General features: G+C 30.5%; 3 protein-coding genes across 4 annotated transcripts; all 3 read left to right on the top strand.

The window, feature by feature from the left end:
- The first annotated feature begins 48 nt into the window (after nucleotides 1-48).
- On the top strand, nucleotides 49-1,536 carry LOC116425392 (uncharacterized). The gene is made up of 5 exons (XM_031973017.2): nucleotides 49-332; nucleotides 411-628; nucleotides 859-922; nucleotides 1,014-1,198; nucleotides 1,279-1,536. The coding sequence occupies exons 1-5, from the start codon at nucleotides 216-218 to the stop codon at nucleotides 1,376-1,378; spliced, it is 684 nt and encodes a 227-aa protein (XP_031828877.1). The 5' UTR covers nucleotides 49-215; the 3' UTR covers nucleotides 1,379-1,536.
- A 77-nt stretch (nucleotides 1,537-1,613) lies between these two features.
- Nucleotides 1,614-8,581, top strand: Cse1 (chromosome segregation 1). Of its 2 annotated transcripts, none has more exons than XM_031973382.2 (17): nucleotides 1,614-1,832; nucleotides 2,155-2,300; nucleotides 2,374-2,712; nucleotides 2,788-2,895; nucleotides 2,978-3,070; nucleotides 3,150-3,317; nucleotides 3,397-3,526; nucleotides 3,626-3,789; nucleotides 3,881-4,070; nucleotides 4,152-4,350; nucleotides 4,422-4,682; nucleotides 4,769-4,860; nucleotides 4,927-5,230; nucleotides 5,307-5,474; nucleotides 5,686-5,996; nucleotides 6,079-7,441; nucleotides 8,116-8,581. In XM_031973382.2, the coding sequence occupies exons 1-16, from the start codon at nucleotides 1,748-1,750 to the stop codon at nucleotides 6,222-6,224; spliced, it is 2,904 nt and encodes a 967-aa protein (XP_031829242.1). In that variant the 5' UTR covers nucleotides 1,614-1,747; the 3' UTR covers nucleotides 6,225-7,441; nucleotides 8,116-8,581. The 2 variants fall into 2 exon arrangements, with proteins under 2 accessions (XP_031829242.1, XP_076223377.1); XM_076367262.1 differs by having other exon boundaries at nucleotides 6,079-7,695; nucleotides 8,237-8,581.
- TM9SF2 (transmembrane 9 superfamily protein member 2) lies at nucleotides 8,296-13,594 on the top strand. The gene is made up of 15 exons (XM_031973389.2): nucleotides 8,296-8,581; nucleotides 8,978-9,045; nucleotides 9,134-9,227; nucleotides 9,340-9,475; nucleotides 9,557-9,678; nucleotides 9,774-9,897; nucleotides 9,982-10,121; nucleotides 10,196-10,372; nucleotides 10,584-10,728; nucleotides 10,810-10,987; nucleotides 11,086-11,245; nucleotides 11,332-11,483; nucleotides 11,801-11,912; nucleotides 11,988-12,159; nucleotides 12,236-13,594. Exons 1-15 carry the CDS (start codon nucleotides 8,435-8,437, stop codon nucleotides 12,301-12,303), a joined length of 1,995 nt encoding a protein of 664 aa, XP_031829249.1. The 5' UTR covers nucleotides 8,296-8,434; the 3' UTR covers nucleotides 12,304-13,594.
- Nucleotides 13,595-13,648: the final 54 nt, after the last annotated feature.

Below are 13,648 nucleotides of genomic sequence, written 5' to 3'. Positions count from 1 at the left end.
ACGGCAACAAATTGTACCTATTATATATCTCATTTGTGGTAGGACATTCCAAGGATTCTCTGATGTCTACAAAAATGCCTCTAACGAATTGATTCGCTAAGTTTACGACAGAGGTCGCAACATGTCCACTTTTTATATCATTTACTATACTATCTCATTATAAGCACCAGCTTAAAAATTCAAAAAGTATTAAAACACTTAATTGTTGGAAAAACATGTCAGAAATTGATAATACAATAGAAATAATGAGCACAGAACCAGAGGAAAATGTCGAAACACCACACGAAGAAGTCCAGAATCCTACAGACAAAATAAACTTTTTAATGGAACAAGTAATCATTTTACGTACGCATTATTCTTTCATCGTATATGAAAATGTGTATGTAACGTTATATTCTATGTTTTCAAAGCTTTCGGAGTTGAATGATATGATCAGTGCGTACAAGCAAAACCGAGATGACTGGGAATCTTATTTGTCTACTTTCCAAATAAGCAATTGGACGAAACAAGTTAAGCACAATGAATTAAAGAAAAGGGAGAACCATCTGAGGAAAACGATTTCCGAAACGATGAGAATGACGGATAATGTGGAACAAGAATTGAAAAATTTAATATCGCAAAAAATAGGGTACACATTAAAAGAACAATTGTTGACAATGAGCATTTTAGTTAGATTTAATAGCGTTTATTATATATTTATTATATATTTTACATTTAAACTAACAATTTTTCCAATAGAGAATATGTATGTTTATTTCATTGCTGCTTCTTTGAATTAATTAACGAAAGCGTGAGTTTGTATAAATATTATTGGTTTAAGCGATGATTTATGATTCGATAATTCGGTAATTTTTCTAGTGCTGATTTTGGGAAAAAGTGTTCTAATTACACGGAAAATTTTCTATGCGCATATACGAAATATGTAAGTTCGATTGCAGATACATTTAGGACATTCCGTTCGATTTACATAATTTATTGGCAATATAAAAAAGTCTTACATTTACAATGTTTAGTCTTCAGAAAAATTGTCAAAGGACATTGAATGGTACAAGCATCAGTGCGAAAAAATTTATTGCGGACTACCAACGCTAATAAAGGAAGTAGAAAATTTAGAAGTACAACATGGCTTAGATAGTTGCATTTCTGACGGACATACAGAAAAAACATTAGAAATGTTTGCTTTGTCGAATAATATAATGTAAGTACAATGATTAGAAGTTACCAACCCTTCTTTTGTATTTTGGACGTTATTTTAATAATATGTTACTTTATATACAGAATAAGTTATAATAATAATAAAATACAAAAAATTGAAGCTGCGCAACAGACATTGGAAAAATTGGAGGACAAGTTGAACTGCAAAAGTACGAGATTATAGTATTTTCGAAAATAAATTAATCTGTATTCCCCTTTCAGCGCTGATGTTAACTTTACAGACAGTAAAATAACCAAACAGCATTGTTTTCTTATTTTGATAAAATCTATTAGGTTAATTTCTTTTGATTTGTTATTGATTAAACAACGTAATAATTTCTTTCAATGAGAAATGTAACTGTCATTTCTGTAGTTTTATTTCAACGAAAAGTTTTCCCGCGTAAACTGTTGAACAAAGCGCCAACCGGCGATGGTCGTTGGTTAGGAAATTGAATTTATCAGAAGCCGGTGTTCGGTAATAGTGAAACGTACTTTTGTAAAGATTTAATATTTTTCGAATTGAGGGGACACGGTAGTTTTAAGATAAAGCGATATGGAGCTCACAGATGACAATTTGCTCACACTTAGTGAATATTTACAACATACACTTAGCCCGGACGTAAATGTCAGACGGCCAGGTGAATATAACCTCTATTGTTTTATAAATGTTATTCCAACATTTGTTAACCTTCCTAAATGTTCATTAAAACAAAATTATTATTAAATATGAGAATATTTCTATAAAGATTTTATTTCCTTGTATTGTTTAAACTGTTCCTCCATTATAGTCAATTTAATAAATACAATATTTTTGAAAAACTTCATTTTGTATCTCCACGATTTTGTCCTTTAATTTGTTGATACACCTTGTTAGTGTTTTCTTACTGAGATTCCTTTAAATAACGATACGTGTTAATTATATTCGTAATATCTTATAATTATGTTCCTTTAACATTTTAGCTGAAAAGTTTTTAGAATCTGTTGAAGTAAATCAAAACTACCCACTACTTCTTCTACATTTAGTAGAAAAGTCTGAAATTAACTTAACTATTCGAATTGCTGGAGCAGTTGCTTTCAAGAATTATGTTAAACGTAATTGGAAAGTGGTAAATATTTTTATGATTTATTAATGTGATATTTATAGAATGGATGTATTGCAATTAACTTTGTTATGTATAGGAAGAAGATTCTGTAGATCGTATACATGCACAAGACAGGAATGCGATAAAAATACTCATTGTCAATTTAATGTTGCATTCTCCTGATTCAATACAGAAACAATTATCTGATGCTGTTTCTATTATTGGAAAATATGATTTTCCGCTAAAATGGCCAGAGCTTATAGACCAAATGGTTGAAAAGTTTAATACAGGAGATTTCCACGTTATTAATGGTGTTTTACACACAGCACATTCTTTATTTAAAAGATATAGATATGAATTTAAAAGTCAAAGTCTATGGACTGAAATAAAGTTTGTGCTGGATCAATTTGCTAAACCCTTAACTGATTTATTTGTTGTAAGTATTTTATTATTTAATATTCAGCATAAAAAGAAAATATACTTTTTCTAAATTTGTAATATTCTGTTATAGGCTACAATGAATTTAACAGAAGTTCATGCGCATAATGTAGATGCATTAAAAGTGGTATATAGTTCATTAGTAATTCTGTCGAAAGTGTTTTATTCTCTTAATTTCCAAGTAAGCAAGAGACAGAACAAATTAATAATAAACAGTAATAAATCTCTGATGTACATGCAAACTACATGCACTTTATTTTTAGGATTTACCAGAATTTTTTGAAGATAACATGGCTATTTGGATGAAGAATTTTCATACTTTATTAAATACCAATGTTCCTGCCTTACAGTCTGCAGTACTATTATTTATAAATTTATTATTACCTTTCGCTTGGTGATGATAAATTTGTGTTATAATCATTAATATACTTTCAGGATGAAGAAGACGCTGGAGTAATTGAACAATTAAAGTCACAAGTTTGTGATAATATTGGTCTTTATGCACAAAAATATGACGAAGAGTTTCAACCATATTTACCAGAATTTGTAACCGCTGTGTGGAATTTGCTAACATCCACAGGACAGCAACCAAAATATGATGCTGTATGTGAGCTTAAAATAAGTGTCTATGTACTTATAAAATTTGGTACTAATTCTAATAAGATTTTGTATCTTTTTGCAGTTAGTTTCAAATGCTTTGCAATTCTTAGCAACAGTGGCAGATCGTGCACAATACAGACATTTATTTGAAGACCCAACTACTCTGAGTAGTATTTGTGAAAAAGTTATAATACCAAATATGGAATTTAGAGGTAATTACGAAATTTAGTATATTTAAAACATGTGTTTTAAATTCTTCCAGTGATTAAATGTGATTGATTTATAGTAAAAAAATACTTGCTATTTAATAGAATCGGATAATGAGTTGTTTGAAGATAATCCAGAGGAATACATTAGACGAGATATTGAAGGCAGTGATGTAGATACAAGAAGAAGGGCTGCGTGTGATTTAGTTAAAGTACTTTCCAAATATTTCGAAGCTAAAATAATGGAAATTTTTGGCGCATACATACAGGTAATGTTGAAATCGAGATATCGAATTCATCACTTTGTATGTTCACTTACTGTATACTTATGTAATTCCGTTTATTATTTTTCGTCTTTAGGTTATGCTGCAAAATTATGCAGCTAAGCCAGCTGAAAATTGGCGAAGCAAAGATGCTGCAATTTATTTAGTAACCAGCAGTGTAAGTAAAGCTCAAACGCAGAAGCATGGTGTGACACAAAGCAGTGAACTTGTTTCATTACCACAATTTGCAATGCAACACATTGAACCAGAATTGCTTAAACCAAATGGTACGAAAGATTATTATCAAGTATTTACAAATATTGTATATGAGTATTTTTAAACATTCATTTTTATTTGATTGATTTCAGTAAGCGAGTTTCCAGTACTTAAAGCGGATGCAATAAAATTTATAATGACCTTCAGATCAATATTACCGAGGGAAATGATTGTTGGTAGTTTACCACAATTAATCAGACATTTGACCGCTACAAATATCGTTGTTCACACGTATGCTGCTTGTACAATTGAGAAAATACTTGCGTTAAAAGGGCCTGATAATTTACCTCTGTAAGGAAATTAATATTGTATACGTTGATATTGATATGTATTTTTCACTCAATTTAATAATTGATTTACAGAGTTAAAGGAAATGATCTATCATCTTTTGCAACGGATCTATTAACAAATCTGTTTGCGTGTTTAAATATGCCTGGTTCAGAAGAGAATGAATATGTAATGAAAGCCATTATGAGATGCTTCGGTACACTGCAAGAGGTCGTTGTGCCATTTTTGGCAGATCTCTTGCCGAAACTCACCGAAAAATTGGCTGTTGTGTCAAGAAACCCAAGTCGTCCTAATTTCAATCATTATCTTTTCGAAATTTTTGGACTGTCTATTAAGTAAGATAATTGCTAAAAATTTGATAAAAAATTGAACAAAGTAAATTTTAAATAGAAAGTTCAAATATTTTTAATATAATTTACAGAATTGTTTGCAAAACAAATCCAGTAGCGGTTTCCTCATTCGAGGAGGCGTTATTCCCCATCTTTCAAGGAATTTTGCAGCAAGATGTTTTAGGTAAGTTATTTTATGGAACTTCCATTTGAAACTTGACTTGTAATTATGTACTGAAAACTATTTTAGAATTTATACCGTACGTTTTTCAAATTTTGGCCTTACTTTTGGAATTACGAACAACTCCGGACGTACCAGAGCCATACCTGGCTCTGTTTCCTTGCCTTTTATCGTCTGTGTTATTCGAACGTCAAGCAAATATACATCCTCTGAATCGATTATTAAGAGCATTCATTAGCCGTGGAGCACATCATATTGTTGCACAAGAAAAGATGAGCGGTTTGTTAGGAGTATTTCAGAAGCTGATTGCTTCTAAAGTTAATGATCAAGAAGGATTTTTACTATTGCAGAGTATTATAGAACACTTCGCTCCGTAAGTCTTTTCCTAGAATAATAAGATATACGATGATTTTTTATCAAATTTTTTAAATGAATGTAATTTCTTTTAGCAATGTGCTGGAACCATACATGAAACAAATTTTTGTATTATTTTTCCAAAGACTTTCGTCGTCCAAGACAACTAAATTCGTGAAGGGTCTGATTGTGTTTTTCGCATATTATATCATCAGATACGGTGCAAATAATTTAATTACAATCATCGATCAAATCCAACCTCAGTATGTTTTAATATTCATTATTATATTTATGCATTCATACCAGCTTATTCGATGGTTTAAGTTACAATAATCAAAATCAAATATGAATTCAGTTACTTCAGTTTTAAAAAACCATGATTCGATAAATGCATAAAATTCATAATACTTACTGATTACAATATTCATTACATTTTCCCAACAGAATCTAATCACATAATAATTGTCTTGCCAGGATGTTCGGTATGGTCGTGGAACGCGTGCTAATAATAGATATGCAGAAGATATCGGGTGATATCGAACGTAAAGTAACGGCAGTCGGAATTTCAAATTTATTAATTGACTGCCCGGCGATGCTAGAAAGTCCATATAGTACGTATTATCCGCGCATATTAGCGGCATTAGTGGAATTTTTTGAACTTCCACAGGACCAAAGCATAGTACCCGAAGAAAATATCTTCCCAGAAACTGAGGATGTGCTTGGATATCAAGTAGGATACAATCAACTTATATGTGCAAAAAATCCGTCAAAGGATCCGTTAGAAGGTACTGTTGCAAGCATTCTTTCATTTCTGTACACTTAGAAAGTCGATTATGTTTTATTCGACATGTATTTTAATCATCGTAGCTATCGGCGATGTGCGATTACACTTAGCGCAAGGATTAGGAAGATTATCGCCAGGACAATTGCCTAATCTTCTCGGTCAAATTCCGGAACCTAATGCGAATCATCTAAGAACCTACCTCCAAACAGCTGGAATTACTGTTGCATAATACGAGCTAGATGTTCGAGATAGATTAAAACTTCATCTGATTGCTCGGAAAATGAACAATATTAAACTGAATAAACTGTAACAAAGAGTCGAAAGGGCTACTTTTTCAACGATATTCATTATGAACATTATGAACATCAACATCGCGAGATCGTACATGCGTTGTATCGTTTGCCTATCGTACGGTATTGAATATTTCAAGAAATATTTATTATTTTTATGCGATACCATAAGGTGTAGAAATAAAAAATACAGAGTCTGTGACTCCAAAGAATTATAACAATTATTACGACAGCACAAAAATGATTCAAATTATTGGTATGTCGGCTTCGTAATATTTCTGATGCCTCGTGTTATGCGAAACATTCCTAAAAAAAATACGAATAAATAGATTTCTGGTTTTTAAGATAATAAAAAACAGAGCATACGTCACTTTAAAATAGCTGGTTCATTATTTTATTTAATAAAAGCATGAATGATCGACCGAGCGGCAGAATGCAGAATTTGTTGTCCGATGGCCTGCGAGTGAAATAATTGTTAAACACTTTTTACGTTTAGATGTAAGATTTTTAAGCCTATTCTCTTTGTAATGATTGTTAAACAAAAATTTTGACCTCATTTTATACTTGGAACTACCTTGCTTTTCCTTTGCCTACCCACAATTGCGGTTATAGTGCAAAGTTTTAATAGATAAATAATAGAATTTAATAAAGTTTAATAAATTTTTACAAAATTTTTAATATATTAATTTTTTAATGAATTTTTATATTTTTCGCAACAGAGAAGTGATCTTTCTAGAATTTATTTTACATTAATCTTTCCATAATTAAGTAAATATTACCAGTATGTAAATACAATAATTAGGTAGTTCTTTGATTTGTATATTTGTAATATATTTCTGAAATTCTTGAAAGTATAGCATAAAATGTTATTTTATCACATCTGACTATTTAATTTATAATTTTTAGGAAATAATTTATATTGAAAAATCGATGATTAAATACGATACAACAGTATATACCCAATCATATACATTAACACTTGCTTCTAAATAGTATATTGAGAATGAAAAAATTGAACACTAACGTTAGATTATGGATTTTTATGTAATCACGTTTCTAGTAAGCAATTTATTAGGTTAGAATTGAATGGGGATATATATGCATATTTTATCAAGAACTTTACAGAGTGTAAAACAATGTTAAAAGTTTCCAAAATGTTTGTTAAAAGTTTACCTTTATTATACTTTAACTAATCACATATTTCGTAAGCAAAGAACTGATAGAAAATGAAAAAATTTAGAAACAAACAAAAATATTCAAGTACTAAACAGTATAATTAAGTTACAGTTTATAATTTTCTATCACTTAGTGAGATCGCGAAAAAATAAAGAAGTGCATCGGAAAAGATCAGTCTGTGGGATAGAGATATATTTATTTATCTTTTTTTTCTTTCTTTAGAAATTTATACAGGTCTTTATATAAACTTATTATTAATTATTAAAAAAATGTTCTATTATAGTATCAACGATTGTGACTTATATAATAAAAATCATTTATCCAAAGAAAACTTAAAGTAAAAAACAATATGAGAACAAAATAGAAAAATTTAAAAAAACACAAACTTTAATAATCAACAGTTATATTTGTCTGTTGTGCATAATTTATTATTTCACTTACAGATTGGTAATAATATTGAATTCTTAATGAAACTACATATAATATATCGAATTTTATTGAATACGTGCTCTATATTGCACATGTCAAAATTGTATATCTTTGACAACTCATTTCAAACAAAGGTCTCATATTTTATTTATAAAATATATCCATAAATTTACAAATTTATTGGCAGTTTGCTTAATTATTAATATAAACACTAAAATTATATAGCAAAGAAGAAAGAGAAAGTATTCGTTTAAACATTAAAAATCACGCGAAACAATTGAAAATTATTAAAACATTTAGAAAGTGTGATTGGCGTATTTAAGTACTGGTATAATAAAAATTTCAGAATTATTTTAATTAATTTTGAATAATAATTCATAATAATGAAAATCCAATTCATAAAAAGACTGCGCTAGTATCAGAGTGTGCAAAACTGCCGCAAGGAGAAGTTGCTTGGCAATCTGTGTGTAATGTCGTTTATCGATGACGTGTATCATGGCAGTGTAGTGTCCGATGTTTTTGATGTTAGGGAAATATAATAAAAATGAACAATAGTAATACAATGGCAAGAATAAGTTTAGTGTGGTTATTATATGTGTTGTGCACACTTCAATGTAGCTGGGCCTTTTATTTGCCAGGCTTAGCGCCTGTCAATTATTGTAAGGCTGAAGATGTTTCAGAAACGTGCAAAGTGCGTATCACGTATTATTAATGAAACCTTGTTACGAATGGTTATGGTCCTTTTAGTTTTTCTAATTTATTTTCTTTCTCTTTTATTATCCTTTTATAAAATTATTTTCAATTTTTTTATCAGCCCTTGTCAACAATAAAGAAGTATTGATTAAAATTGTATTTGTTTTACCATTACTTATATTACTTATGAATCTGTCCCGAATACATTTTGACATGGTTCTTTGTCATATGTCAATCACGAGATTAAAATTGGACTGTGAAAGGTTTAATAGAAATTCTATATGTATTTTATGTTTGTAACTTTTACTGATATTTTTGAAGTTTACTTTAAGTGTTTTTTGTCATGATAACCGCAATTTTCTTGTTTTTATTAAACATTATTATTTCTTTTCAGAAAGACGTTAAGCTGTATGTAAATCGCTTAAACACAGAGAAATATGTAATTCCATACGAATATTATCAGTAAGTTTTTTTATATTATTTTAAAAATGCCTTTACGATCTTCTTCAGATTTATGGAACTTAAAATAAACTTAACAAATTTCTTTTAGCTTTGATTTTTGTCCTTCTGAAGAAAGTCAAAGCCCTGTTGAAAATTTAGGACAGGTTGTTTTTGGAGAACGTATAAGACCTTCTCCTTATAAGGTATGCATGCAAGACTTTTTCCTTTAATTAAAAGGCTTAATTCTTCATATATAACATTTTAAACATAGTCAGTTAAAAAGTTACATTATACGCAACTTCTTTATATTTGTAGATAGAATTTTTAAAAAATGAAACATGCGTACGAGCATGTACAAAAATATACAAAGGTGGAAATAAAGAATTAGAAAAAAAGTTAGAATTTTTAAAAAAAGGAATGGGACTGAACTATCAACATCATTGGATAGTTGGTACGATCCTGAAAATGAAAATAAGTTACAATATTTTGAAGAATTATAAAGAGTTATTAAAATTTTTATTTTTTTGCACAGATAATATGCCAGTTACCTGGTGTTATCAATTAGAAGATGAACGACAATATTGTAGCACTGGATTTCCAATGGGGTGCTTTTCTCGAGAACCAAGATCACAACAGGATACCTGTAGCATTATAGTAAGTGTATATTGGCTTTCAGTTCAGATTTCTATTTTCCTTGGCTAGAAAATATATTAATATTCATTAAACATAACATGGTTTTGTTTCCTTAGGGGGCTTATAACAAGCCAAAAACCTACTACCTGTTCAATCATGTAGACCTTACAATTACATACCATAGTGGTGCTGAAGAAGAATGGGGATCTGCATTTAAAGAAAATGGCGGACGAATCATTTGTAAGAACTTTAAAGTTTTATGTTTATACAATTCACATTTATTGACATTACCTTTTACTCAATTTAACTCTGTACTGTTAATAGCTGTTAAGGTGGTTCCTCGCAGTATTAAGCACGGTAATGTCCCTAATTGCGAAAGTAAACAACCCTTAGAAATACCGTATGATCCACTTCCTGCTGGTCAACAATTAGCTGTCACCTACACATATTCCATTACATTCAATGTAAGCTTCTATACAATAATGTAAACTTACTGATTTTTATTCGACGCGAATAACATTCTCAATTTCAATTGTAGGAAAATAGAACGATTAAATGGTCATCCAGATGGGATTACATTTTGGAGTCTATGCCACATACAAATATTCAGTGGTTCAGTATACTTAATTCATTGATAATTGTTTTATTCCTGTCTGGTATGGTAGCGATGATAATGCTTCGGACATTACACAAAGATATTGCAAGATATAATCAGGTAAAAAAAATGAAAAAAATATATTCATTAGTTAAGCAATAGCTACACATAATTATAGTGTTCTTATAAAAGAATATACTGGCATAAACCAAATTAGCATAGTAACTTTGTTTTGATAATTCAGAAAGAAGAAATGATTAATCCTTTGATTTTACTTGAAAAAGCATAATTCAACTACGACTATATTGTAATAACCCAAGCATGTTTTCAGATAGAATCAGGAGAAGACGCACAGGAAGAGTTTGGTTGGAAATTGGTCCACGGTGATGTATTTCGACCTCCTCGCAAGGGAATGCTACTTTCCGTTTTATTTGGTTCCGGTGTACAAGTATTTTGGATGACTCTTGTAACACTTGGTAGTTTTATCACTTGTATCTAACGATTCAAGTTTGCAATTTGTCCAGGAAACGGGTTAAAACTTTTTATGATTTTTACAGCATTCGCTTGCTTGGGATTCCTGTCTCCGGCTAACAGAGGAGCATTAATGACTTGTGCCATGGTCTTGTACGTTTGTCTCGGAATAATTGCCGGTTATGCGTCTGCTAGAATATACAAAAGCTTCGGTGGTGAAAAATGGAAATCAAACATATTGCTTACATCCATGTTGAGTCCTGGGTAATATAAAATATCTATCTGATATAATGAGTAATTAAGTGTTCTATAATAATTTTTATATTATATCATCGTAATGTCTGTTTCCTTTTTTTTCACAGAATCGTGTTTAGCTTATTCTTTATAATGAACTTGATTTTCTGGGCAAATGGAAGTTCGGCCGCTGTTCCATTTAGTACTCTTATCGCTCTTCTAGCTCTTTGGTTCGGAGTATCGCTTCCACTGACATTCGTTGGTGCTTATTTCGGCTTTAGAAAAAGGGTAAGTGACACGTTTCTTTCCAAAGCAATAAATAAGTCCTAATTTGCATTTCATAACATTTTATCCATGTTTGAATCTTATTTCAGTCCTTGGAGCATCCCGTAAGAACCAATCAAATTCCCAGACAAATACCAGAACAAAGTTTTTATACGCAACCAATACCCGGTGTTATAATGGGTGGAGTTTTACCATTTGGGTGTATATTTATACAATTATTTTTTATACTTAATTCTCTATGGTAAGCACATACTATTTTCTCAAATAATAATACTGTGAAGATACTATCTTAACCGTTTGAGATCCATACGATGCGATCCTGATATTATTATTCTACGCCAAAAAATGCCTCATCAAAAATCATGTGGTGCAGTAAATTTAATTCTGAATGAACCAATTTAGAAACATTTTACTATAAATAAAAATGGCGCAAAGATATTGCTCAGCTCCTTCCATAGGAAAAAGAAGCATGATCGCGATGTTTGGCACTTACCAAACGTATTTCTATAATAATGTGTAGCATTTAAATTGTTCAACATAGATCAACTTTTTTTTTAGGTCGAGCCAAGTATATTATATGTTTGGATTTCTTTTCTTGGTATTTGTTATTCTCGTTATCACATGTTCAGAAACGACGATTTTACTTTGCTATTTCCATCTTTGCGCGGAGGTAAATCAATTACTGTTTGAAACAGCAGTGGAAAATAATCTTTCAATGCGCATAAACGTGAACTGTTTTTTTCAGGATTACCATTGGTGGTGGCGTAGTTTCCTGACATCCGGCTTTACTGCTTTTTATTTATTAGTTTACTGTATACATTTCTTCATGACTAAGCTGGACATAGAAGACGCTACGTCTACGTTCCTCTATTTTGGCTATACTTGCATAATGGTTTACTTATTCTTCCTTCTGACAGGTAAAATGTTTATCCTTTTTTTCATACAAATGTAGATTTCAGTACCAAAACATTACCTTATTTATTTATTAAACAGGTTCGATCGGTTTCTTCGCCTGCTTTTGGTTCGTGCGCAAAATTTACAGCGTCGTCAAAGTCGATTAATGTATCAGCAAGTGATACTTATTGAAACAGAGTGAATATGATATGAGTAAATTATAACAAAGACGAATGATAGTTGTGTGACCATTAAACTCTTTTTATGCACGAGTATCTTACTTTAAAGAAAGTCAACAATTTTGTCTTCATCTCTTGAAATTTTGATTAGTATGATTCAGGATTAAATTACTATTCACTATCCTTTACAGGTTCCTATAAGATATTAAAAAGCGACGATTTAACAAACATTTGTACAGAAGCTTGTTTTAATTCATATACGTTCTAAAACTTGTAGGATAACGTGATGCGGCAAATGATTAATTTTCCACATACGTACATAAAAAATCTCGAATTAATTTCATTAATCATTTGCTTTGATACCTGAAAACGACGTATGAATTGATTGATACAGTCTCACCGTTGAAACATTCTCAAGTACGAGTCCTTTTGATAATATGGTAGACGTATCAAAGTTACAAGGATACGTTTATACATGTTACAAACGAATTATGTAATCCAGATGTAACGTCTAATTGATAAGGATATTGTATATCATAAGCGCGTAATTGAAAATACCAGTCTACAATGTAAATAAGAAAACATTTTTTGTCGTGTATTCAAGTCGCCAAGTATTTCATAAATTTCTGGATTATAAATTGTAATTGTAACGTATATACACATTTTCTACCATGTTCATGAGAATGAATCCTTTGTAGTCTGGTACTTTTGGCATTATTTTGTAAACTGAATGTATCGTGATATGCCAGAACAGTCATTTACAATCGTGCGTAGAATCTCTATTCGAAGATATATTATTTAAAATCGAACTCAGTCGCATGAAGAAATTGCGATGGACCACAAAGGATACATTTCTTCGAGTCTCAGAGACGTTATGAATTATAATTTCTTTTCTAAACTGTGGCTTGTAGGTGTAAAAAAAAAATTTATTTCCTCGCGTGATACTTGTGAAAAAAATATTAAAACGTGTACATTATGTTACCAAGTCTTAATTTGAAATATGGAAAAGTATTTCTCGAAAGTAACGTCAGTAAGTTTAATTTAATAGCAGAAAAATACATAGTGTACAAACTGGTCATTAATTCCAATGGCGAACTTGAAAGTTTCGTTCTCTTTTCATTCTTTTTTTCTACTAATAGTATTTGTGACTGTGAAATATTTTTTAATTAATAGCTGACATGCACACATCTTGTAATTCGTGAATTTTGTAAATTAAAACAATTACAACGTTAGCGTTAATAATGTTAATATAAATAAAGATCGAGTAAGTTTACGTAGACATTATTCTCTTTACTTGCGACCAAGCCCACAAACATGATTTTGACTTGTTATC

This window comes from Nomia melanderi, chromosome 4 (genome assembly GCF_051020985.1).
Source record: "Nomia melanderi isolate GNS246 chromosome 4, iyNomMela1, whole genome shotgun sequence".
Lineage (NCBI taxonomy): Eukaryota > Metazoa > Arthropoda > Insecta > Hymenoptera > Halictidae > Nomia > Nomia melanderi.
The sequence above is the reverse complement of the archived record's forward strand: the minus strand, read 5'-3'. Positions and strand labels throughout refer to the sequence as shown.